General features: G+C 39.2%; 1 protein-coding gene across 1 annotated transcript in view; it reads right to left on the reverse strand.

Annotated features, from left to right (window-relative positions):
• UGGT2 (UDP-glucose glycoprotein glucosyltransferase 2) overlaps positions 1–27,798 on the reverse strand; it is a 186,389-nt gene that overhangs the window by 37,284 nt on the left and 121,307 nt on the right. The window contains exons 23-28 of the mRNA XM_059377462.1: positions 21,811–21,935; positions 17,561–17,656; positions 11,543–11,645; positions 8,447–8,526; positions 5,012–5,195; positions 179–337 (exon numbers count right to left, since the gene is read on the reverse strand). Of these exons, the coding sequence (XP_059233445.1) occupies positions 179–337; positions 5,012–5,195; positions 8,447–8,526; positions 11,543–11,645; positions 17,561–17,656; positions 21,811–21,935 (747 nt within the window). The remainder of the gene's footprint in view (positions 1–178; positions 338–5,011; positions 5,196–8,446; positions 8,527–11,542; positions 11,646–17,560; positions 17,657–21,810; positions 21,936–27,798) is intronic.

Genomic DNA, 27,798 nt, shown 5'->3' on the forward strand with positions numbered 1-27,798 from the left:
ATCATGAAAGTATGATTCCCTCCATTTTTATTACCTTATTTAAGGATTCAATTTTGTTTTCTGGGAGCTGTTCAGCAACAGCAGGATGAAATCGATTTCCTTATTATCACGAGAACTTAAGAGGATTTCACCAAAACATGTAATTAAATACAGTAAATTAAGTATTTCTAATACTTACGAGATTGGCCATCACTATTGTATCAACCAGAACAGGTTTATTTTTTGTGCCAAGTGTAAACTGCAGGCCCCGAGGAGGCTGTTCTGTCATTGTATCGAAGCAATGTCCTTCCAGTAGCAGATACTCTAGTTCATATTCTGCTGTAACAGTTCTCTCAATCTATGGGAAAACAGGTCATTGCTTTTGGTATTAGTAACTCTCATAATTCAAATTTTGTAATAAATAAGTGGAACTCTTTTAATATTGGCCAATATATTGTGGGGGCAACATCAAGTCTTTTATATGAGTGACTTAATAGTTGAGTCAATTTCTTAAAGACCAAAACTCATAATAAGTTTTTTTTTTTTTAATTTCCTGCGACATCAGCTCTACGCAAGCCTCGTGATCTGTGCACCAGAATCACAGGCAGGAAGAGCTCACGGAGTTGTAGTATTTGAAGATCTCTTCAAGGCAGAGTGAGATGGGAAATCCCTCAGAGAATCTGCTTCATTGGCGGTCACCCCAGAGCCCCTTCCAATCTGGCAAGAAAGCCAACTTATCATCATCCATCACCTCTCTTGTAATTAAAATAAAAAAAAAATGTTTGCACTCAAAATAGAACATGCTCATCAAAATAATTTGCAAATAAAAAATGTGGAAAAGAGGAAAAGCAGCAATCACTTGGACTAAACATTCCTGTACAATCAACACACTGATTTCTTTTTCTCTTTTCCATAAATATTTTTCTAAGAAAGTATAACCTGCTTTTTCATTAAATACAGCTTTCTGTGAACATGTCCCTGTCTCTACAAACACCCTTTTAAATGGCTGGGCATTCCAATTGTTTCAGATTTTCCTCTACTGCAAATGTTAGAATATTTTAGGGATAACACCTTTTCTCTACTTCATAGGAAAAACACAAGCAAACAGGAGAATAAATCAAATGGTAAGTAATTTTTACATAATTTGGTAATTTTGTTGAGCAGGTAAGACAGTAATGCTATCTATAGCTTATTCCATTATGGGCTCCTGACACTTTAAATGTGTTTAGGATATAAAGTATTTGAAAATATTCTATACTGTATAGCTGCTTTTCTTTGTAATCACCACAGAAACAATGTTAACACTTGTGTGTAGCATTCCTCTTTAAGTCCAGTTCTTAAGAACAAGAAAGAAGTACCTTCTTTGACAACAGTGCTTGTTTCAACTTTAGTTGGGTTCTGAATCAGCTGTTGAACTCTAGTAATGAGCTTCACCGACCTGTGTCCCCAGCGCTCACAGCATCACGCACGGATGGAAACATTCACATGGGATAGTTTCAGAATGTGAGAATATTTATTACAAGTGAGAAAAAAGCTGTAGAGCTCTTCTAGCTCATTCCTTCATTTTACAGATAAGGGAAATGTACCCCACAGTGGGTGTGAAGCTTAAATATTTTTCTTCATGAGATATTAGGGCAGAGTTCAAGTATGTTCAATCAGGTTGTGACTAAAAAAACCTTTATTTCATATTAATGTGAAACTTTCTCTCATCCCTAGAGTTGTAGAACAGACATCATTTCTGTGGACTGACTCAAACCACAACACCAAAAATAGCTAATTCAGTTTTCAAAGAGTTTTTTTCTAGTGAAAATATTTTAAGTTTATTGATAATTTCATAAAGGTAATTTGTTAAATCCATTCCTATTCTCAAGGTTTATTTTTAGCAAGGATGGGAATTTGTGATTTTTTTGTGATGTTTACATCTCCTTTACATATTACCTGTTCTAAATATTACCTGTTGATAGGAGACATGGATTTAATACCTTTCAAATAGAACTTTGGGTGCATATTAATATTTTTAATAGAAGTGTTTATTGTATTGTTATGTGGTTAAATTGTACAGAAATTAGTTTCTTCCTTTAAAAGAAGTGTAAGTTTAATTATAAAGATCATCATTTCGGTTTACAATTATCTATGGCACTAAAATAGGAATTCTTTAACAATTACATTGGCAGTGGGCTTCTAGATTATGGCTGACCCTCGAACAGCACAGATTTGAACTACAGAGACCTAATATCTGTGGGGGTTTTTTTGAAACAGTACAGTACTATAAATGTATTTTCTCTTCTTTGTAAGAATTTTTATGGTTTCTCCAGCTCACTTAAAGAATTTAAAAAATTAGGAATTTACTAAGAGTACAATATGTAATATATAAAACAAAAAAGACTACTGATTGACTGCTTATGTTATTAGTAAGGCTTCTTGTCAACAGCAGGCTATCAGTAGTCAAGTTTTGGGGAAGACAAAAGTTATACATGAGTTTTCGACTACTGTGGGGGAGGGGTCAGTGGCCCTGGCCCCCATGTTGTTCAAGATTCGACCATACTGCATTTCAGAAGCAGCTAATAAAGTTTTCTGTGACTTCCTTTTTAGTACAGCCACATCCCCTTGTCCTTCAACAACCTTTTATTCCTCACTCCCTCCTCCCTGGTAAACATCCACGAGTACTTCAGGTGTTTTGAGATCTTTCAGATCTAGGCTGTGATGGAACACAACCGAGGGGTACCTGGACGCGGTCCTCACGACAAGCTCAGCGAAGAACCACCTCTGAACTCCAGGTGGAAGGGCTCATCTCCCTCTAGCCACTTCTGTCCCCCTTAATTATGGCATTGATGCCAGTTGTGCCATAAACCATGTGAACAAAGTCCTGGTAAGGGAGAGTTTTTCTCCATCACATTTTTTAGGTGTTGATGTGATGTCCAGGGATTGGACGCACCAAGGGAGGACTTGCCTGAGAGTGTGTCACAAACCTCTCATACTGAGCCTCAGTTTTTCAGCGTGCACCTTCCTTTGGACCTACAAAGCCTTATTTCTACCCCAACAAGTGTCTCCACTTGGTTCATTCCTGGTCTTCCAGGACCATGGCGGTAATATTCTAAGTATGTACAGAACATAGTGGAAGAGAAGAGCCTTGGAAGTAGTTAACTTTGCAGCTGTGAGAACTTGCAATTTCCTTCCATTTATTCATATGATCTATGCAGACAGAAAGAATTCTCTATGGTCTTCTAAAATAAACAGAAGTATTGTTCATTTACAGAGCTTCTAGGGGCGCCTGGTGAGCTCAGGTGGTAAAGCACCCAACTCCTGATCTTGGGGTTGCGGGCTCGGGCTCCACGCTGGGCGTAAAGACCACTTCAATAAATAGTGAGCTTCTAAAAAGACACCCAGTACCTGTTCCCTACAGCAAACAATGGTCAGTTCATCTCCATTAACTGCTTAATAGCTGCCGAAATTTTCACCACAGACTCAATCTAAATCTTTTCTAAGCTATGTTAACTCTCCCACCACAAACTTTTTACATTTGGGTGGAATCTGTACATCTCTTTGACTGGTATAGGCCACTGAACTCTCTGAATGAGGGATCCAGGAGGTCCTTTAAGGGAGTCGGCTGATTTAAGAGAAAATAGGACTTTTTACTTTTTGCCAAATTCCTTTCTGAATTTTCCCTCCTGGATTTTATTACTTTTCTGCCTTCCTATTCTTTTTCTTTTTTTTTTTTTTTAAAGACTATATTTATTTATTTGACAGAGAGAGAGATCACAAGTAGGCAGAGGGTCAGGCAGAGAGAAAGAGAGAGAGAGGGAAGCAGGTTCCCCGCTGAGCAGAAAGCCTGATGTGGGGCTCGATCCCAGGACCCTGAGACCATGATCTGAGCTGAAGGCAGAGGCTTTAACCCACTGAGCCACCCAGGCACCTCTGCCTTCCTATTCTTTCCCTGGATGTGCAGGGCTCATGTCTGGCGATGGCTACGGCTGAGTTTTAGGTCCTTCTCTGCAGCGGGTGGCTGTGTTCCACCCAAGGGACAAGAAACCACACAGTCTACTCCAGTGTCTCAGAAGAAACATGCCTTAAAGGAGAATCTTTAGACAAAGTGAGTGCATGAGAAACAAACCCGGGGAGTAATCTCAACCAAATCAGCAGCAGTAAATGTTTGTACCTCGGTAGGTCAAGGCAGAAAGAGGCATGAAGAGGACACTGAGGAGGAGGGCCTTGGTCTCTCTTCTGATCTCTCTAGGTGAGCTCTTCTAAAATGCTTCTGTTGTTTGGGGTTTCTGAATACAGTGTTTTGAAAGACTTGTATTTTAAAACAGCCTTCTCCCCCTTTTAGGGCAGTGGGCTGAATGCAGCAGGCAGGGTAGAGAAGGCCCCTCATTTCTTGGCAGAGGATCATCAGGCAGGAATGGAGATGGAGGGAGGAAATGATGGAAGGGGGTAGGGTGGAGGGAGGGGTAGGGATGGGAGGGAGATGGGGTAGGGGTGGAGCGGGTAGGGGTGAAGGGGAGTGGGGGTGGGGATGGAGTGCAGTGGGGTAGAGGGCGGGTAGGGAGAGCAGGGGGTTGGGAAGCGGTGCGCAGCCTCCAGCTTTGAGGGAGCCCCGTTCCCTGCCTTCTCCCTGGCTGGGCTGCTTCCCCTGGCCATGAGCTGCAGCGCAAAACAAAGCTTAAGATGCAACTGCTCTTTTCAGAGTTAAAAACCAAATTTCAGGGCAAAACAGGGTATTTCTGGTGTTGTCCTAAGCTGCTGTGGTTCCGGCTCCGTATTCTCTACATTGTCCATCTTAGAGGAGTGCCTGAGAACCCGGGGCCGCAGCCACAAAGCCAGCAAGAGCATCTAGGAACCTGGGAAATTCGACAGGCTGAATTTGGAAGTCCGAGAAACTCAAAAATCAAAGGGAAGACCAGATCAGGAGCTAGAGCCATAAGGAAGCCAATTCTGGGAGCAGCCGCAGCATGACCTCGCGCTGGCTGCGGTTACAGGGGCTAATAATCAACCCCATTCCTCTCTCCTGACAGAACTTGACGAGACCACTTACATCCTTGAGGTGAATGTTGTCAAGGTCACAGTTGCTGTGTACTGTTTCAACCAACCAGCCTTCGGGAGTAATCATGTTGAGGGTGAGAAGGGGAGCTTCAGGGATATCCACGAATGTCGCCACGGGTCCAGTAATGCCATCAGCCACCAACACCAGCTCTGGCTCCAGAACAAAACGATAGAAGCTGTCAAGAGAACATAAATAAAAATACGGACGGTGACCAAAATTCAGATTTCTTCTGTTTAAAATATTTATAAAAATTGAAAATGGCTTAAAAAACATGACCAAAAGTCTCAAGTTAAAAAAAAAAAAACCAAAACTAAAACATAGTATACTGGAAGAGTTAATGCCTGGAAATGGCAGACAGTTCCCTAAGATTACATATGCCCTTGGTGATTGTTTCTTAACGCACATGATTAGATTACCATATACTGACTCAGGTCGGTTCTGCTAGTTCCTGATCTGTATTTGCTCACTAATCCTTCAGATTTGAGCATGGTCCACTTTCCAGCCATTTTACTGGATCTTAGCAGCACTCATCATAGGAAGAGAAATGATAACCAGAAAGCAATTAAACTCAAGCAAATTAGAATTCTGGTAAAAGTTCAGTTAAATAATGCTAAAGACTGGCAGAAATAAAATAACTTCTTTGGGAGCATATCTTGTTCAAGTTACTAAAGTGTTAAGTAAAATATTAAAATGAAGATTAAAAAACAAAAAACAAAAAACCCCAGACAGGACTGAGTTGAAGCCAGCAGCTTATAGAGCAGCCAGAGCTCTAGTGTATTTTGCTCTTATCGCCCAGTTAGGAATTAGCTCTGTTATTAAGAATCATGACTTCCGCTATTTGGAGACAGCAGTCAAGGGGTCGGCTGCGCTGGAGTTAGCTCCGGGCTGGGCTGGGAGGGAACCCACTTCCAGGCCAGTATGGCTCCCCTTCAGGGCCACTGGAAAAAGGACTGAGGCTGATCACTGGTGGCTGGCAGCAGACTGCCGTCCGGTCCCTGCCACAGGGCCCCCTCCATGTCGCTGGGTCAGAGAAGCACGGGAGAGCAAGACATGGAGAATGCGCAACCCACAAGCCGCAGTCTTTGATAACCTAGTTAGTTGCCCAAGAAACTTTCCATTACAGTGGCCACGTGCATTCCGTGAGAAGCGAATCACTAGCAGCGGCCCAAGCTCTAGGAGCAGCCGCAGAGCGGATGAACCCCAGGACACCATGATCACTGGCAGCCGTGTCCGACGCTGCCGACTGCAGGCAGCGGAGTGGAGGAGACACGCGCCAGAGAACGCGTGGACGAAACGAGTACTTGGGATCGCCCAGTGCGGCGGAAATGCCATTGAGTCCGCTGCTGCGACAGCCAAATCTGTGACTTAGTAAAAACAATCCGGCAGCAGAGAGGAAGGTCAAGGCAAGCTGCAGGGGGAGGTACAGTGCAGGGGGGAGCAGTGTGTGTTTGCGTGCGTGCGTATGAGGAATCTGCGAGGAATCTGAGAAGAGAAAGAACGCAGAAGAGGAGGAAAAGTCAGGGCTCCCGGGGAGAGGAAACGAAGAGAGCAGTTTATTTCTCTTTTTAAGTTGAGTAAACTCAGGAAGGAACGGGCTGGCAGAGAGGTTAAAGATACGGAGCAAAGGGACTGTGTGATAAAGGCAGGCTCCAGAACACGTGGGAAGCAGGGGCTCCAGCAGAAAGAGAGGGCTGGCAAGAGGAGAGGGAGCACCCCCTTCCGCTGCCCCAGTGGGAACAAGCTGGGGGTTTTGGAGGGGATGGGGATGGGGGCATGGGGGAGCCTGCTGGTGGGTCCTAAGGAGGGCGCGGACTGCATGGAGCACTGGGTGTGGTGCATAAACAATGAATGCTGGAACACTGAAAAAATAAAATGGAACAAAAAAGAGATAAACATTTAGAAAGAGAAAAGAAAAAGTAAAGGGCTGGGGACCAGTGGTTATCTCGTTTGCTTGGCAGATGCTACCGAGCCAATAATGCTCCTCTGAGCTGCCAGTTCCAAACCCGTTTCACAGTGTTTGTGCCGCGCAGCCTCATTAGCCACTCGAAGCCTTAAGGGTCACACCACGTTAGAGAGGTCAAATTCTTTCCTTCCTACCAGACTGCGCTTGCTTATGTTCAATATTCTTCCTCTTTATTATATAACCCAAAGCTTTATGGAGATACTATAGAGAGCTCTACTTGTATGACTAAAACTTCTCTACTCACAGAGCTAACCGACCTCTCAGTTAGTGGCTAAAATAAGATGACAGCTTTTGTTTGGGTTTGAGACATGATATAATCTCAAATACAAGAGATAAATGAGAAGTCAGAGAACAACGTGCATAAGACATGACGACAGGAGTCTCAGGAAAGGAGCGAACGTTCCCTATACTTTCATCTAAATTCCTGACATTTCTCATTTTATTGCTTTCCAAATATTACAAATATTCGCATGTTTAAAATATCTGCTCAAGGCAATAATCTGTTATGTTTCCCAATGATAACAAATACAATTTAACAAGTAAACAAGGGATTAGGTGAATGCAACTTTCTTGTCTTGTGTTTGCATATATTCTTTCAGAGCTACATAATTACGCTATACAAAGAAAAGCACATTAGCAAGCCTTTTTTCTGTCCCATGACACCTGAAGGATACTGTATATTCCTCTCAGTAAGAGTGGCTCAAAATGATAGTGATTCTGATCCTGAAAGAGGAGGAAGGGTCTATTTCTGTCCCTACTTGAGAGACAATGTTATTTCAACCGTACAGTATTAATGTGGAATGTCGGCTTACAATAAGCATTTTCTAAATTAATGAAATAGTATTTTATACTATTTACATCCCAATACTTCCAAATAATGAGATGATATCCTAAAGATCATTTTGATAATTCAGCTCTGAAGTATTGAAAATATAGCTAAACAGGGACGCCTGGAGGGCTCAGTCGGTTAAGCATCTTTGTTCGGCTCAGGTCATGTTCCCAGGATCCTGGGATTGAGCCCTGCATTGGGCTCCCTGCTCAACACAGGAGTCGACTCCTTCTGCCTGCTCCCTCCCTCTGCCCATGCCCAGCTCTCCCAAATACATCAAATCTTTACAAACAAAAAAAGGAAATTACAGCTAAATCAAAAATGGTTTGATTCAACTTTATTTTCCTCTTGTGTATTTCCAAATAGGTATTCCTAGATCACATTTCCAAAAATACCCACCGACAAACAGCAGTCCTTGTAAATTCTACAATGAGACTGGATCAATTTTACTGCTTAGGTTATTTTAATTTTATATCAGTTAAGGTTAATAAATTATCTTTGATCTTCCGGTCTATTTCAATTAAGCATCTTATAAAGAAAAAAACCAGACCCAGTAACTATGGTCCTTTATTTATTTATTTTGTCTTAGCATTTACAAAGCTTTTGAAATGAAATGACATTTGCTTAGACTCACCTCTTTAAAGGGGCTTCTGAAAGCTTACCCCTACAGTTCATGAACAATTTTATCTTCATGTTGATAATCTTGCCAAGTACCTGTTTGGAAAAAATTTCCCATATTTGATATTAAGTAATCTTTTTTCTAACATTTATTAGGCATTTACTATGTACTAGGCACTGCATTCGCACCTGAGATTCATTATCTCATGTGATCCTCACAACAGCCTTCACAGGTTGATACTTTTACAGCTGAGACACAGAGAGATGTGGTAATTTGCCCCAGATCACACAGCAAGTCATGGCAGAGGTCAGATTTGAATCCAAACAGCTAATTTCATGGCTCAAGGGTTACACTGCCTCCCTTTGCCTGATGTGACTTTCTTTCATGGTATCCACATTTCTAAATTTTGGACAAGTGAAGTAATTGCTAGAAGCATGATGTGCAAACAGAGTGACGGCCTCCCAGCAACAATGGCGAGTCCATTCGGAATTCCATCCACATGGTAGAGATGTAGGAAGTTCCTGGCTAGATACGGGTGAAAGACTCTCTTTTTATTTCCCCGGGGACATATGACACAGGAGGACTATTACTTTTGGTAGTCGCTATCTCTAGGAAGGCAAGTCAACACAGATTTGAAAGATATTAGACAACAAAGGATATAGGTAAAGAGAGGGGGAAAAACAGGTGCATGGAACAGAACGGATGCAGGCTTGAGGAGGACTTAGAATAGACAAAGGCTTGACGAGCACTGATTCGCATTCTATCACTCTTCATACCTGCTATGACGGAGGTTGCCAAGCCACTGTTTTTGCCAAGTGTTAAATGAGACACTATCCAGTTTTTTCAATAAATTCATTTATGTTTTATATCACAGATTTTTTTATAGTAAGAAATAATAAATTATGTGAGGTGCTGAGGTGCTCAGAAAGAATGTTATTATTTTCAATCACGTAACCTGGGATCCAATCCCATATTTTATTTCATTATTATTATTTTTTTTAAAGATTTTTTTATTTGAAAGAGAGAGCAAGCGAGAGTGAGCACAAGCAGGGTGAGGAGCAGAGGGAGGAGCAGGGTCCCTGCTGAGGAGGGAGCCCGATATGGGACCCGATCCTGGAACCCCGGGATCATGAACCAAGCTGAAGGCAGACGCTTAACTAACTGAGCCACCAAGGCATCCTCAATCCTGTATTTTATATTTCTGTATAATCTCATATTCTTATTCCTAAATTCTATCCTTACATAAAAACTTCAGAGGTAAGCAATGTTTTTTTCTGAGTAACGACTCCGTGGAAACAGGGTATGTGTACACTGTAATGTATTGATCTAGCTCCACTCCTTACAGGTATGATTACTGATTGCTGTTTTCTTAAGAATAATCTGAATAGTGTGTCTCCAGAAGTTCAAGTGTGAAGGTGTACAAATGGTAAAAGAAAGAACAGGGGTAAGTAAACCAACTATGGAACTGTTCGCCCTGGTTATACACTGAATAAGTAGACTGGCAAAGACTTTCCAAAATTATTTGTCCAAACAATTGTAAGAGCTATTGATAATCCCTTTGTCCATCATGACTTGGTAGGGCAAACTCATTTGAGAGAAACTGCAGGTTGAAATTCCGCCAGCATGTCTACCCGTATGACCCAGCTTGATCCCTCCCATCGTCCAGCAAACTTAATGCCTAATTATTTTTGCCTGTTTCCAAAAGTGAGCCCAACTGTCAGAGGACAAATGGTTTTCACTTCTGAGAATGTTTTTTTAAATGTATCTTTAAAAAAAGCATGGAGCGGGCGCCTGGGTGGCTCAGTGGGTTAGGCCGCTGCCTTCAGCTCAGGTCATGATCTCAGAGTCCTGGGATCGAGTCCCGCATCGGGCTCTCTGCTCAGCAGGGAGCCTGCTTCCCTCTCTCTCTCTGCCTGCCTCTCCATCTACTTGTGATTTCTCTCTGTCAAATAAATAAATAAAATCTTAAAAAAAAAAAAAAAAAGCATGGAGCAATTTCAAATAGGAGTACCCCACAATTTTGAACATCACTAGAAGAAATATATAGATTTCCAGCATAACGAGCTTTTGTGATTTACCCACCAAAAGCTGCATCACAATATGAACATCACAAGGTTTCAGTATAATGAAAAGGCACATAATGTCCTTTCAGAGTCGGCTAGCTCCCCTCAGCGTTCCTTCTCTCTGCTTTCTCAATGAATGAACATTCACTCAGCTTTATGCCCAGGGTCCCCCCACACAACCCCCCGTGTCTGGGTGCAGCCACATGATTGGTTATGTTCTGGCCCGTGACATGGAACCAGATGGATATACCCTTGTGCCCTCCTGCCTGCTCGCAGAAACACCGAGGTGACGTGGAGGAGCCTAGCAAGTGATCTCAGATCACAAGACAAGAGGACCTTCCTGAGGATGACTGAGCCACCAGACAAAAGTCACCTGTGTCCTCACGCTGTGGAGCTGCCTTTACTCCAGGTGGCTCACGTGTGGACTGTGAGATGAGAAATAAATTCCAGTCTTGAAGCCACCGTTCCTGTGGCCAGACTTCCTGAACACAGCCTTCACTCACTGTTCAGCTATCGTTACTTATTAGATCACTGGCTTCTCCAGAAGCCATTCTTTAGAACTGGAGACAGGAAGAGGGGAATGAGGCAGCCGCCATGTTGTGGTGCACTCACATGACCTCTTCTTTCTGTGTGTGAGGAGAAAAAGGGATCTCTCTCCCTTCCTCTTCTGTGAGGCTATAAATCCTATTGGATTAGGACCCATGCCATAAAACCTCATTTAACTTTATTTACCCTCTAAAAAGCCCTGTTTCCAAATATGGTCACAGTAGGGTTTAGGACTTCCAACATACCACTTTCAGGGGAAGCAGAAGACAATAATTAAGCCCACACCAACACCTAACTTTGGCACTGCCATAACACCCCTGGCATAGCTCTACCATTTCATTTTCTACATTGAAATATGACATGCTAATTAAAACCTGCACGGAATAAAGCATTAAGAGCACAAATACCTAAAAACAGACCTGAAATATTAATTATAAATTTCAAAATGAAAGTACATAATAAAATGACATATAAAATATACAATAAAAATATATTATCTTACAATCAATAACTGGGCCATCTTCTGTGCTTCTCTTGTTAATGGATCAACAATAGCAATGACATCAAAGAACATGTCATTCTCTTCAGGATTGATTGTTATAATGCTAGGAAAACAGAAAATAAGAGGAAAGATGATCAGTTAAATTTATTTAATTATCTAATAAGTCTTAATCTCAGCTATATACATTCCTTAAAAAAAAAAGATTTTATTTATTTATTTGACAGGCAGAGATCACAAGTAGGCAGAGAGGCAGGCAGAGAGAGAGAAGGAAGCAGGCTCCCGGTTGAGCAGAGAACCCGATGCTTGGCTTGATCCTAGGACCCTGAGATCATGACCTGAGCCAAAGGCAGAGGCTTAACCCACTGAGACACCCACCCAGGTGCCCCCCCCTTTTAAAGTAATCTCTACACCCAACATGGGGCTTGAACTTACAACCCTGAGACCAAGAGTCACATGCTTCACTGAGCCAGCCAGGCACACCTGAGCTATATGCATTCTTATTAATTGCTTTCTTTCTCACTGGATTAAAAAAAATCCTGATTACTTCACAGATGAAAATGCAAATTTTTAATTCCAAGTTTTTATTTTAATTCTAGTTAATTAACATACAATGCAACTACTAGTTTCAAGTACAGAACTGAGTGATTCCACACTTCGATACAACACCCAGTGCTCATCACAGCAAGTGCCCTCCTTAATGTCCATCACCTGTTTAACCCATCCTCCACCCACCTCCACTCTGGAAACTGTCAGTGTGTTCTCTATAATTTGGTTTGTTTCTTGGTTTGCCTCTTTTTTTTCCCTCCATGCTATTTTCATCTGTTTCTTAAATTCCACATAAGAGTGAAATCATATAGTATCTGTCTTTCTCTGAGTGCTTTATTTCACTTAGCATAACACCCTCTACCTCCAACCACATCACATCTTTGCAAATGGCAAGATTTCATTCTTTCTGGTGCCTGAAAAATATTCCTGTGTGTGTGTGTGTGTGTGTGTGTGTGTGTCAAATCAAATCAAAACTACAATAAGATACCACCTCACACCTGGCAGAATGGCTAAAATTTACAGCATGGGAAACAACAGATATTGGTAAGGATGCAAAGAAGCCCTCTTACACGGTGGGAAGGCAAGCTGGTGCAGCCACTCTGGAAAACGCAAATTTATTTATTTATTTAAAGATTTTATTTATTTATTTGAGAGAGAGAAAGAGAGATCACAAATAGGCATAGGCAGAGAGGCAGGCAGAGGGGGAAAGCAGGCTCTCTGCCCAGCAGAGAGCCCGATATGGGACTTGATCCCAGGACCTTGAGATCATGACCTGAGCTGAAGTCAGAGGCTTTAACCCACTGAGCCACCCAGGCACCCTGGAAAATGCAAATTTAAAAGCCTACTGCTTGTGTTCAATAAATTACAAAACTGGAAAGAATAAGAGAAAGTTAAAGTAAGATTCTATGAATGAGTGATTTTTAAAAACTCTTCAAAGAACAATAGTATTAGAGTGAAAACTAATTTTAAGCCCTTCCCCCCACTTAAGTTCTCATGGGTCATACAATATTAAAAAATAAAGCCCAGGTAAGTTTTGTGTTAGCTGCATGTATTTTCTCAGACTTGAGAATAAAATAACTGTTCAGTAGTTTTATTAAACCTAGTATCAAAAAAATCCCAACATATAATAGCAAAGTTCGGGGGAAAAAAAGCTCACATTTATCATACTTAGTTTTACCCCAGTCCCCCTCTCCTGACCTCCTCCCCTCAGTCTTCTTCCTCGTGTCTTTCACTGAACTAAATTCTAAGTTAGAGGATACACTAATCTTTAGTGATGTTGGGAAAATTAGTAAAAGCATAGAAAAGGCCAATGGAAAATAATAAATTCTATATTTACTATAATCAAAGTTAAAAGTATATATTTGACTAAAAGTACAGAATATTCCAACTGAATTACTTTTTAACACTGTAATACAGGAAGCCAGTTTTTCAAGATGTATGAATTAAATATCTTACATATTACAAGGGAAAAAGATTTCTAAATCAAAATGGATACCCGTAAAATTACAGGGACATTAGTCTTCTTTGGTGCAGGAAGACTATAAATATCTAGACTTTTTGCAGTGAGGGGGTTAATTTCTCAGCAATAAAAACTAACGTAAAAGTCACTCCAAATATGGGTCCTCTGAGAAAGAAACAGAAGACATTTTATTTTCTATGTAGTTGACATGATTTGATTTAGTTAAAATAGGAGTGACAGCATCGGACAACAGATCCTGCTACGTGACTACCGCTAGACGTAAGGGTTACAAATCAGATGTTGTAAAATTAAAGGGCCTATTCTCAATGGTTAATGACTTCAGTTATCCTGGTGAAAATTTTACAAATTACTGTCATATTTGCAGCATTATTCAAAACCGGGCATCTTCTATATGCTTTATGAGATGCTCTGGTGGCCAAAGTAGGCATCTGTTTACTCCAATGATTGCCAATGCTGTGAGGTCGCATGTATCAGAACCTCATCGCGCCCATCATCTACCTCTCTGTGCATTGGTGGAGACTCAGGACAATTTTCTGAGCAGACTCCTGAGCCTATCAGGAGGTACTGCATTGACTCAACTGAAAATGGAAGTAGGAGGTCTCTTTCCTCACACAATATCAACAAAAAGATGCTAACTCTACCCACACCACCCTTTTAAGGCAATGGATTTGTATTCAATTTGTCAAGAAACTATTGCTACACTTCATGCCATTACCCAGGAAGAATAACGTCAAATACGCAGATAGTCAATAACTATTAAAAGCTTAAGTCAGAGAAAGACATGAAGGGCAGCTTGAAGTACATGCAGTCTGTCAAGTCTTAGAGAGAAACTAAGGACATTTCGAACCAGCCACAGCAATGGGAAGCTGCCACTCAGCCAATATCCCATCCATTCCATGCAGAGTTGTTTTACTGAATTAAATGATCAGTTTTTATATAAAGACAGGTCGAACCACCTACTTTAAAGATGTTGTTGAAAACATTTTGTCTCCTGTAGTATTCCCTCTGTGAAGATTTCTCAGAGAAATTTCTGTGTCCTCTCTCTCTTCTAAAAAGTTATATTTCACCTATACAACTCATTTATTCTCTTTTGTGAACTCTGTGAACTGTGTACACTGAAAAACTCACCGTTAAGTTTGGGATGTGTCTTGGCAGGCACAAAGGCCAGCCACCCCTCTGACAGCGCCCTTTCCTTCCTGCCTGCCCTGGGAGCTCCAAGCTCTAGTATCAACAACCTTAGAGCGGCTGCTTCATTAACTCCCAAAACTGTATAAGGGCAAACCCTCCAGCAATTCCTTTATAAATCTGTTTTCATCTGCACATCCCCACGCATGTACACGGGTGCAAGCAAGCATGCACACTCACACACACTCTCTCACACACATACACACACACCAGCAGCAGCTCTGCGGTGCTGAGCCCTGACCCAACAGCCCAGCGTTGCTAATGTGCTTCTCTCCACTTTTCCTACGATTCCAACACAAATCAAACAAAGTCATTCTTCATGAATACCTTCAACTGGGTTATGGCTAAGTTTTGCTGGTCTGTGTCCTACTTTTAAGGTGGGTATTCACCTGTCTCCTCCCAGATTAATGTGAGCTGATTTTGTGGTTTTTCAGGTCCAGTCTTCTCTGATTTTCAAGTTTCGTTATTTGTCTAACAAATACACACATATTTCACATAACAGCTGCAAGGCATTAATTATCTATTATATTCAAGGCAGTAGGTCTGAGTCTCATAAAACCCCTGTAGGGTGGGAATCAACACTATATTTTATCGATTAAGAAACTGAAGCAATGAGAGGTCCCGGAGCTATGGTAACGGATTCAAAAACTGGGTGTTTTGGATAAGAAAGCTCATGCTATACCATACAACCCATGCTGATCGAGATAAACATATCAACCTGGGTAAACACAGAAAAAAAGGCTGAAGGCCTAAATTACACTCAAAGCTCAGAAAATGGCAAATGACGGACTCTGCGAGTTTCAGGAGGCAGGCGTTAGATGAGGATGTATACTGTATAAACAGAGGCACGCCAATACATACAGGCCACATGCCCATTTATATTTATAGTAATGCCCCAGAGATAACAGAAGAAATTGGGGGAACTGTAGACCACTGTCACAAAGTCGCATCATACTCTTCCATCTTTGTAAAAGAAGGCAGTAGGCTTAAAAGCAGCAGATGCATTGACAGATGTGACAGGTAAAGAAAGTAAGTCGAGACCACCCAACAATAAAACTATAAAAGATCAACGTATCAGACATTTAACATGGGCATAAGTTCCAAACGTATCAAAATTCCCAAGTATAATATAGCATCATGAACAGTCTAGTGACTAATGTTTACAATGACGGTTTTGAGCAATCTGTGTTAAATTATTTCAGCACGTCGTATGCAGGAGTCAAAGAAATTTATAAGAATTCCGGGGCGCCTGGGTGGTTAAGTGGGTTAAGCCTCTGTCTTCAGCTCAGGTCATCATATTCTCAGGGTCCTGGGATCGAGCCCCGCATCGGGTTCACTGCTCAGCGGGGAGCCTGCTGCCCCCCCCATCCTCTTCCTGCCTCTCTGCCTACTTGTGATCTCTCTCTCTCTCTCTCTGTCAAATTAAAAAATAATAATAACAACAACAAATTATCCTTAAGAAGAATTCCAGCAGATGTGTTTAAAAATAAAAGTACTGAAACTCAGTTATCTGAGAACAGTAACACTTCCTTTCGAACTAGAAGTGCTACTTTCTTTAGAAAGTAATCTTCGCTGAGTTTACTCCTGCGTGTGTGTGAAGACCTCTCTAAAGACAGACGTCCTGCGGCTGAAGCCAGTGTCACCGCTGGAGGTACACACGGACAGCCTGAGACGGCATCTGCGATAAAACCAGCCGGCTTACAAGAAAGTGCCAGCCACTGCGAGTCTGGGCTAAACCATTTGTCTCAATTGAGTTTTATAGGAGCAATGATTAGAAAAAAGATCATATAATAAAGCATGCTTATAGTTTAATTATTTGATGTCTATCTTTTCCCCAATTCTGTGTGGTCCTTAATTAAAAACAACAGAAAAGGTTCTCTTCTGGGGACACAGAAAATTGTATGTATGTAGACAGAGCTTGGTGAATTTCATTTCGACTATCTTAGAGGAACCGTGTAATATAGTGAAATTACGCACTAGTTTATTACCCCGAAACAGTATTTCTCTGAGGGCTGCTTTCGGAAATCTAATCTTCACGAAATAATAAATTTTTAACCAAAAAGTTTTCCATGGATAAATAAGTTGCACCACTGCTAATTAACCAAAACTGAATTTTTCTTTCACCTTTAAGCAGATCCTATTTCCTAACTGTTAATATACTGATGCGTACTGGAAATCTTCTCCTACTCCCAAGAATACAGTGTTCTCTAAAGTTACTTACTTGACCAGAGAATAGTTTTCCTCTCAGAATACATGTGTCAATATCTCAGGGTAGCGTTCCACTGAACACATCTTGGACACTATCTTATACATGTCTACATTTTATTATTTATTTATTCATTTAAGTAATCTCTACACCCAGTGTGGGACTTGAACTCCTAATCCTGCGATCAAGAGTCACTTGCTCTTCTGACTGAACCAGTCAGGTGCCCCCGTGTCTACATTTTATTAATCAGAATTCTTTAGTAACCGAGTCTTCTATACACTGAGAATATAAACATATTATTTATATATAATGATAATCCCAAGATACTACAAAAATCCCAAATGATCTTGAACAAGAAAGATAATTAAACAAATTATACTAGATAGAATTCACTTGAAGCTTCAGATCCTTACACATCATCCTTTATTTGCTAGAATATATAATTAACCAGAATTTATTTTCCTAATCTCATCAAACACATTTCTTCTCTAAGAATTTTTAATTCTACTTTAAATTTTGCTGTACATTAAATACAAATGGAAACCATAACTGAGTATGGGACACAGTGACAGAAAAAAGGCAGACATTATTATGTTCTTACCTGTGATTCTCTCTCAGAAATGTGATATCATGGCGAGAGGCAAGTTTAGGCAAAGAAGAAAGAAGGGCATCAACTTTCATAACAAGGTCACTCATGCTATAAAAACACGACAATGTGTGAGTTTTTCAAAGAAGAAAGGTCCACATTTCATGTCATAAATGCTCTGAGCAACAGAGATTTAATTTAAAATAAATCCAATAGATAAGCTTTATGTAAGTAACTTTTCTTCCAAACTTGTTAGTAATTTGTCAGTTTAAAGTAAGATGACTGTTGCTTTAAAAACCACCCTGCTTTTCCTTATCATTGATAAAATCTTTAAACACTTCTAAGTGGTGTTCTCAGTAGTGTCTGTAGCATATGGTGAATCATTCAATTCAAGGAAATATTTGCTAAGTGCTGGTTATGTGTCCAAGCAATGGGGCCCACATAGGAAAGAAAAAGCAGGAAGAACCACAAAGGGGGGGAGCATTAAATATAATTAAGAAGTCCAGACTTCTATGTTCACAAATTAGTTTGAAAATTAATTAAAACTGTATAAGACAAATACATAGATTAAATATAACCAAATTTGAAAAACCATGATGGAGGAAATGTATTATATGTTCATTGATACACTGGGACAGAAAATGTTGGCTGAATTTTAAGACAAGTTTTTGGAAAGAAGAGGAAAAAGAAAAGAAAGAATAAGCACTTCCATTTTATAAAGAAATTTAGATTCTGAGTAGGTTGAGAACCTGTGTCTACTCTATCATTTTTTACTGGACTACCAGGTTCTGACATGTAGGACTCTGCTTAATGGCCACTTAATAAACATGTATAATAATAAACATATAATAACATAATAATATACATAAGTTTTCTACTTGAGAATAACTGGATATTATCTCTTTACTGTAGAAAAGCCCTTACTTCATGACTTTATTTATAATTTTCTATGTGAACATCATTTCCTAACTGATGAATTACTTCCTAAATGACAGAGTAAGTAAAGGACATCTATTCATCTGGATCAGAATTCTGTACTCAAGAGAAGAATCAGAACTTTGAGTTCTGACAAGAACCACCTCAAAGCCTAGCTGTGTGCTACAAGACACTGGGGAACCCTGAAGTAAAGAACAGAAAAAGATGTAACAGAAAAACAACCCAAAAGGACACTGATCTGGCTAAAATATAAGATGCCACGGACTTTACAACAAAATAATTATTAGGAAAGGAGTAATTTATATAATGACAAAAGGAACAATTCACTAGACATGTAAGACTTCTGAATCAAGGTATACATGACTACAGCTCAAAATACTCAAAACAAAAATTGACAAAGTTATAAGAATTAAATGATTGATCCATGATTCTAGCAGTGTTTCCATGAACTTCTTTTAGTAACTGACAGATAAAACAAGGTACTCAGTATTTCGATGGCTGGAAAAAACCTAGCATGCTCAATATAATAGACATGTATAAAATCCTCCTCACAATTAGAGAATATCCCTTTAAAAAAATGAAGCATGGGACAATGAAAAGAATGAACCTTGTCTCACAAAATTCAGAGAAATAAATAATATATAACTGATATTCACAAACCATGGTCTCTAATCACAGTTCAAAACAAACTGGAAATCATTTCTATGCTGTGCCATTTAAAAATCTGAAGCACATCTTATTCATTTATTTATTCAATAAATATTTACTAGATGCCTAACAAGATCTAGGTATAATTCTATATAAAGAAGATAAAAACAATAAAATCGACCATGGATTTGCTTTGATGAAGCCAAGAATTATAAATATTTCAAAACATTAAAAAAAAATAAACAAATGTTAAAAAAAACACAGAAATTTGAACATACTAGCACTGAATCATAATGAAATATATTTTAAAATGTATGTGATACGACTAAATAAGTGTAAGAGATGCTTTAAGCTGGTAACTTAAGGATATGTAAGGGAGAAAAAGTGATATTAATAAGCTATGAATTCAACTTGAGAAGTTTATAAAACAGAATAGATTAAAAAGAAATAAAAAGAACTGAAACTGATAAAAAAAAATACAATTAGGAGCTTGGCATGTCCTAAGTCCATATATATGAAAAGTAAAAAAGTAAATCAGTAAAGTAAGTCTAATAAAATAGACAAATCTTTGACTAAATTAAGCAAACTAAATCAAGAGAAAAGCCAACGTAAATGAGAAGTTTAAAAGCTGGATGCTAGGGAACAAAGCTGTTAAAATTCACAAATGACACGAGAGTCTAATAGTAGACAAAATGTTACAAAAATTGGGAGTTGAGCAAGAAAGATCAATATAGAACGTAATATTGTTCCTGTAATTTAGCATTAAACAATTTGAAAATGCAGTTTAAAGTACACCATTTACAATATGAACTAAAAGCATAAAGTGTAAGGGAATAAATAAAAAAATATGTGTAAGACCTCATGGGACATAAGTGAAAGCTTCACTGAAGGACCCACAAGGAACACTAAGTGTGTCTAACCATCTACCTATGTATTCTCATATATATTTTTCTATATAAATCATATACCACAATTATATACCATAATCATCAGTTATATACCTATATTATTTTATATATTATATTATATACACGACTGTATATATAAAATGTATTATACATTTATATAGCTATACACAAGCAATATATGACTATATGTAATAGATGGGTAATTTAATATTATAAAATGATGGCAATTCTCCTTAAACTATCTATAAATTCAAAGAAATTCCCATAAAAATTCCAGGAATTTTTTTTTAAAGGAACTTGCTATCTTGGTCCTAATCGTATTTATACAGAAAAACAAGTAGCAAAAAACAGTTAACACAATTTTGAAGAAAAGGCAGAATCTCTCCTATCTAGTATCAAAATTCGTTATAGAGCTGTGTTAACTGGAGTGTGGGACTGGCACAAGACAGTACACTACTGGAACAGAATAAAGAGCCAAGAAGAACTGCAAATATCATTCAGTAAAAAAATGAAACTGTAAAAGTTCTAGTAGAAAATAAAGGAGAATATCTTTATGAATTTAGACTAGCGAAAATTCTTCTACATTGTGTACACACACACACACACACGTTCACATGCAGAGCACGGACAAGCTGTGAAGGAAAAAAACCTGATAATATTTTCATATTGAAATAAAAAACATCTATGTATCTGGTAAAAAATCACAATAAAAAATTAAACAGTCATGTCACCAACTGTGATAGAATACATGAGGCACATATAATTGATGGGTATTAGTATAGAGAATCACAGAAAATATTTAGACATCATTAAAAGAAGAAAATAACCCGACAGAGAGCTAAGCAACACATGTGTGGTTTTTTTTTTTTTTTAACGTGTGGGTTTTTTACAGAAAAGTAAACATGAGTGAAAATAAACGTATGAAAAGACACTCAACTTTACTTAAAGTCAAAGAAATGCAAATTAAAAAAAGACACAATTTCACATCCACAAGATAGAAAAAATTAACAAGTAGGGTAACACCAAGTATTGGTAAGAACTGGGGAACGAGCTCTCGCGTTTCTGGTGAAAGCGTTAACTGCTGCAACTACTAACAGTATGTGGAGAAGCAGAGAACGCCCAGACCCTCCGACCCAAATGCAACACTCCTGTGCTCTAGAGCAACACTCCTGTGCTCTAGAGAAACTCCCGCCGTGCAAGCAGACACTTACAGTGCGTTCCTTACAGTGTTGCTGACCCAGTAAAAAACTACAGCCAAGTTAACTGTATAAATGAACTATAGTATATGCATCAAATGAAACACTAAGAAAGAAGTGAAAAGCAGAAACTAGCTCTATGTGCGTGAATGGAGTAAAGCTCCAGCCAAAGGTGCAAAAAAGCCACAGTAAATAGCATTTCTCTGTAGAAGTCGGGCATTCAACACATCAACACTGATTATGGACATCCACGGAAGAAGCAAAAGCATAAACGCAAACCTGGGATCAGGCACACACCACTTGGGAAAATGGTTACCTCTCAGGAAGGATGGAGACGGGCTGGGGGGCTGAGCAGCGAAGAGGACAGTAAGACGCAGAGCCAACAAAACCAACTATTGTCAGCTACGGTTGGGTGGTGGGGAGTGTATGGATGCTTTTTGTTTTTTCAATATTCTCCACATACCTCTTATTACAGCTTATGTACATATCTGAAACACTTTCTAATCTTAAAGAGAATAAATAGATGCAAAATAGCACCCCCCCAAAATGAATTGCTCTTATGATTTTAAATACTTACTTCTTTGAGCTGATTTCCATATTTTCAACAATGCCTTTAATTTTCTCTACTAAATTAGTAAATGTTATTTTTTCCAAGAAGTAAAAATCTTCTGTATAGAAATTTTCATCTAAAGGTCCTGAGAACTTAAAACGAAAGGAGTTTTATCATTGTATATCTTCTAGAAGATACCAGTTTGGGACAAATATTTTCTCATCAGATAGATATTTAAGCAAAAACTGATTACAGATTAAACAGATGGTGGCTATCACTTCCACAATTTACTAAATCTACTGGGAAACAAAGAAGAGAAAAATGTTTCTTACTCTGGTATTACAAATAACATTTGCATAAACACCAAAATCAAACTGACAAAATAAAAAAGGAGTAAATTATTTCCATTCGGAAGTTTCACTCTGAAACATAATACTTCCAAAAACCAAAGGCTTTCCATCCTAAGGTAAATTTTGAAAGCAAGTGTCTATATTTTATAAATCTTTTATTTTCAATTTGCTTTTCTATTCACCTATAAATTGTGGTCTACACTGTGTTGATATAAATTAGTACATAAGCAAGGCATAGAAGAGCAAAAAACAGCAAATCACATAATTACTTAAATATACCAACCCATCCTCATTGAACTGATGCTGTACAGCAGTTTGGAGCCCAGCAAGGTCATGCAGCTCAGCTTTAAACTAGTAACTCTAGAGGGGCAAGGTGTCCAACTGCCATGTACCTAATTGTGTAGGATGGCTATTCCATCACGACGACCACCAATTCAACTACCATTAGCATTCCCTGAGGGAACTAGTTGGGCGGTCATCAGCGAATCATGAACGCAAGCCCCAGTGTAGAAGGTCAGCCTGACATAGTCTTAGGCACTAGACAACTACACTTAAGGACAAACAACTAGAAGGCATATTGTCCAGAGCATTTTTCCCCCTTGGTTAAAAGACCAGAATAAAATGGTTGTAGCAGACTTTCTCACTTCCCCTTCATCTGCTTCTGCAATTAATATTTTCTAAAAATTGATAAAGTTCTTGACTTTCTCCTCATTTGCTCATATCACAGATGAGATGAGTTGGGATGTCAGCATTCCAGCTAGACAAATACCATGTTTCACTTTAAACATAAAAAACGGGCTCTTAAAAATGCAAAAAAACTGGCACTATAAAACTAAAAGTACTCATATAAACATTTCATTGCCTTAGGATAACTAAGGCAAGATAACTCTGAAAGCACTTTCGATGTTGTATTTTATGGACTAGGAAAGGCCTAGAAAAGAGCTGGATTTTATCTATATCACCTCTAGTGATTACAGCACTTTTGTTAATAACTTAGAAAAAGGGAATCTCTCAAATTAGTTTAAGGGTTAATTAGATCGGCTATCTTCACTGATTAAAATCCACCAGAGAACTGACTCTACTTCACCGATATAAGTTCAGTATGAATTAGCTGGGAGAAACATGATTCTTTTGTGTCTTAATTCTTCTACTTAAAGATAAATGTAATATTTGTGGAATAAGGTAACTTAAATAGTATAAAATTCACATAATGTCCAAGTTGGGAAAAAGGAACACTGAACTTGAAAGTCCTGTAAAAACATAATACAACCCATTTGGTGCCTATCCAACCTATCCATCTTTTTCTTCTTCTTTTTGTTTTTTAAAAGATTTTATTTATTTGACACAGAGAGAGAGAGAGAGAGGGATCACAAGTAGGCAGAGAGTCAGGGAGAGAGAGGGGGGAAAGCAGGCTCCCTTCTGAGCAGAGAGCCTGATGTGGGGCTCGATCCCAGGACCCTGAGACCATGACCTGAGCCAAAGGCAAAGGCTTAACACACTGAGACACCCAGGTGCCCCAACCTATCCATCTTCTTTACAACACTTTGGAAATGTGATTTTTCAGTTATAGAGAGTAACTGTTGTAATAGAAATGCATTACCACCTCTGACAGCTCATTAATATTTTAGAAAACTCAGAGTACTCAACCATATACTGAGCTAAAATTCTCTCTACACTCCTGGAGGTCTCAGCAACTGGCCTTGATTCTCTTCTGACTCTCATCAAGTGTAATGCAAATGGAGACTACAAATGTGTCCACTATTTCTTATGACAGCTTTCAAATATTTAAAGAGAAAACAGGAATTACTATTTATTGAAAATTTACTATCTGTGGCTGCTTTATGTGCTTTAGGTTTAATATTTAATCTCTGATGACTCTGTAAAATAGACTATCATCATTTCCTCTGTCCAAATGACATTTCCAAACCAAGTCTCATAGAGGTCACACAATTAATGGTGCAAATGGAATCTGAATCCAGATTTGTTTGGCTAAGAAAAAGGTCTTGCTTGTTTCTCTGCTCTCTGCTACCCCTTGTCTTTCACCAATTTGTAAACATGTAGGTTAATAACTGTAAATTCATTATAATTATAATAACAGTGTAATTTAGCACTTTATTGACTACTAAAAACATAGAAATTTTTAAGTCTTGAGCATATAGTAAAAAAAAGCAAAGATGATTGCTGCCCACCCCTCCCCCTAGTTTTAATCATTACATTAAACAATTTGGCTTTGAGTATGTTCCAATTCTAACAAACATTTGGACAGGTTCAGAATTAAAACTGATTCTAAAGTGTCAGATTTCAATCACTGAACTATCTGGTTCAGAGTTGTAACTATCTGCTGCAAATGCTGTGATTATTCTGCTTTTTAAGCATTACTCGGAGACAGAGTAATCAGCTAAGTATTACATGACAGCTCATAAACCACAGTACTGCTTTTCAGATATACTTTTCAATTTGAAACAGACTTCCATAAATAAAAGTATAATTTCCTATGAAGCAACACACAAGTCAATGTAATTTGACTTAACATCTATCTCCAGCTCCAACCTCTCCCCTGCATTCGACTCATACGTTCAACTGCCAACCCAACAAGCACAGGCGGACGTCCAGAACGGACTGGTGACTCCTCCTCTGTGCAGAATGAACACCTTCCCCTTCCACTCCTCCTCAACAACCCCACGCTGTCTGCAGACTTCCTCGCCTTGATTACATGGCAAGCCCACTCTGCCGGTTACACAGTTCTCTCACCTCCCACATCAAGTCTGTCAGCAATTCCTGTTCACTCTTTCTCCAAAATACATCCCACAGCCACTCCTCACTACCTCCACCAGAGACATGCTGGTCCAAGCCACCAGCAGCTCTTGCCGGGACTACTGAAATGGCTCCCAGCTGGCTTCCTGACCCCCTACAGTTTATTCTCAACAGAACAGCCACTAGAGATCCAGATGAAACACGAGTTGGATCATGTCAGTCCTCTGTCCAGAACCCTGAGCTTCACGACTCATCACCCAGCCTAAAGCAGAAGTCCTTACACGGTCTATAAAACCTACAGCGTCTGGTATGGCAGCTACTTCGCTCAGCTTCTCTTCTGCTCTCTTTGTACCTGCGATTCCCAGAAAACACAGCAATCATCTCACCTGGGAACTTCCCTCTATCTAGAACATTCTTCTTCCAGATATTCCACATGGCTTGCTCCCTCACCTCCTCTGGTTCTCTCCAAATGACACCTTATCAATAAAAATCTTACTTGTTCTCTGTTGCTGCCCACCAAAACGTAAGCTTCACAAAAACATGTTTGTTCATTACTATACTCTCAGAACCTAGAAGAATGTTTATTTCACAGCTGGTGCAAAATTAGGATCTGAATATATTTTTTTAAGCTTTTATTTGGAGAAAGAGAGAGGGAGAATGAGAATCTCAAGCAGACCCCATGCTGAATGCAGAGCCTGACGTGGGGCTCAGTCTCATGACCCTGAGATCATGACCTGAGCTGAAATCAAGAGTTGGAGGCTTACCCGACTGAGTCAATGCCCAGGTACCCCTAGGATCTGTTTACTTTTGTAAATTTCAAGGACAATGAGGAGAAACCGTTATTCTAGGAAAAATAAACATAACTATCACTAACATTTGTTATCACTAATATTGATAACAACTTATGGATTGCATTAAACAATGACAAAGAAAACACAGGGGAGCTTTTTCATAATGTATTACCATAATGTATCAAATACATCAGGTATAATTTTTTCCTCCTTATCCCTTAAAATGCCAGAGAGCCAAAGATAGCCACATACTGTAAAACCGTTCTAAAAAGCTACACTTCGGGGCATGTGGGTGGCTCAGTAAAGTGGCTGCCTCTGGCCCAGGTCACAATCCCAGGGTACTGGGGTTGAGCCCCACATCGGGCTCCCTGCTCAGTTGGGAGCCTGCTTATCCCTCTGCCTGCCACTCTCCCTACTTAGGTGCTCTCTCTCTCTCACTGTCAAATACATAAATAAAATCTTTTAAAAAATTAAAAATAAATGAATAAAAAAATAAAAAACTACATTTCTTCATAGAGCAACCGGTAAAAAAAAAAAAAAAAAAAAAATTCAATTTCTGTGATTCCACATACCTCACTATCAAATTCAGGAATACTTTGTATTACTGTAACAACACATGACAACTGTCATCACTGATTTGTAAAGCAGCACTGTACAAAGATGAACCTTTAGAAGCAAATGCAATTAGCTTGAACGCTGCTACACTGAAGCAGAAATATTGATCTGTGAAGGTTTGCAAATGAGTCCCTCACTATTCTCCAATTCCTACTACTTAAAGATTCAAGTAAGAGCGAATAAGCACGGGACCTGGGTGGCTCCATCATTAAGCATCTGCCTTCGCTCAGGTCATGATCCTGGGATCCTAGGATAGAGCCCACATCAGGCTACCTGGTGTGCTGGAAGCCTGCTTCTCCCTTTCCCACTCCCCTGCTTGTGTTTCCTCTCTTGCTGTGTCTCTATCAAATAAATAAATAAAAATCTTTAAAAATTAAAAAAAAGAATAAACATAATTTCAAGGGAAAATGATATGGTAATACAACATTGGTGAAATGTAGGAAACAGGGGCGCCTGGGTGGCTCAGTCAGTTAAGTGTCTACCTTCAGCTCAGGTCATGATTCCAGGGTCCTGGGACTGAGCTCATCTTCTCGTAGGGCTTCCTGCTCAGCAGGGAGTCTGCTTCTCCCTCTCCCTCTGCCCCTCCCCCTGCTCATGCATGTATTCTCTCTCTCAAATAACGCAGAAAACAAAGAAAACGTTAAGAGTCTATTATATATAGCTTGGAAGACAATTTAGGTATATATAATTTGGTAGTTTAAGCAAAGATATGTCAAACACATTGCATTAGTTGAAATCTTAATAAATCTAAGCACCAGATTCAATTTTTTAAAACTTAAATCATTCCTGAGAAATAAAACCAGATCCTCATACTCAAAAAATAAGTAGATATCATCATGAATTCTGTAGTTCTATAAAGATTCTGTAATCAGAAAAATGTTTCTGATATAGTAAGAAAAAAAGTGATATAAAATTTTATACATACATATATATAAAATAGGATTACAACTCTGTATTTTTATAAACCAGACATGGCTATGTAGAGTAGAAAAAAGGCTTAGAAGGTGAAACAATAAACTATTAATAATAAATTTTATTAGGAGGGTAAGAGTAAGTAAGAGTGGTTTTCCTTATAGATTTTAATGATTACATTAATAACTTTATGTTTTACCTCCAAAATAACAATCCAACACTTTCTCAGAAGTTAGTCAATTGTAGAGAAAAGTGGTAAGAAAAAAGTGTCACAAGGTACTTTCCACACCCACTGCAACAGTGGTTCTCAGTCACGGTGCTGTAGTGGATATGAAGTTGTTCGTTCTAATACTTGTAACACAGCCAAATAAAAGCTCTTGCCATGAGACAGTGTAACCCACCACCTTCAGCGCGGTCATCAGTGGGGGCTGGGTGAGGGAACCAGTAGCACACCCTGTCATTCATGCGCAGACTTATGCGCTGTGTCTGGCTTAGGAGTCCCGACCTCTGCAAGTGCTGTAGCAGATATGTTGTGAGATAGACACATCTGAAACCCCTCTAGCACAGGTCCATGAGAAAAGTGAGCAACTGCT

This window comes from Mustela nigripes, chromosome 15, assembly GCF_022355385.1.
Source record: "Mustela nigripes isolate SB6536 chromosome 15, MUSNIG.SB6536, whole genome shotgun sequence".
NCBI lineage: Eukaryota > Metazoa > Chordata > Mammalia > Carnivora > Mustelidae > Mustela > Mustela nigripes.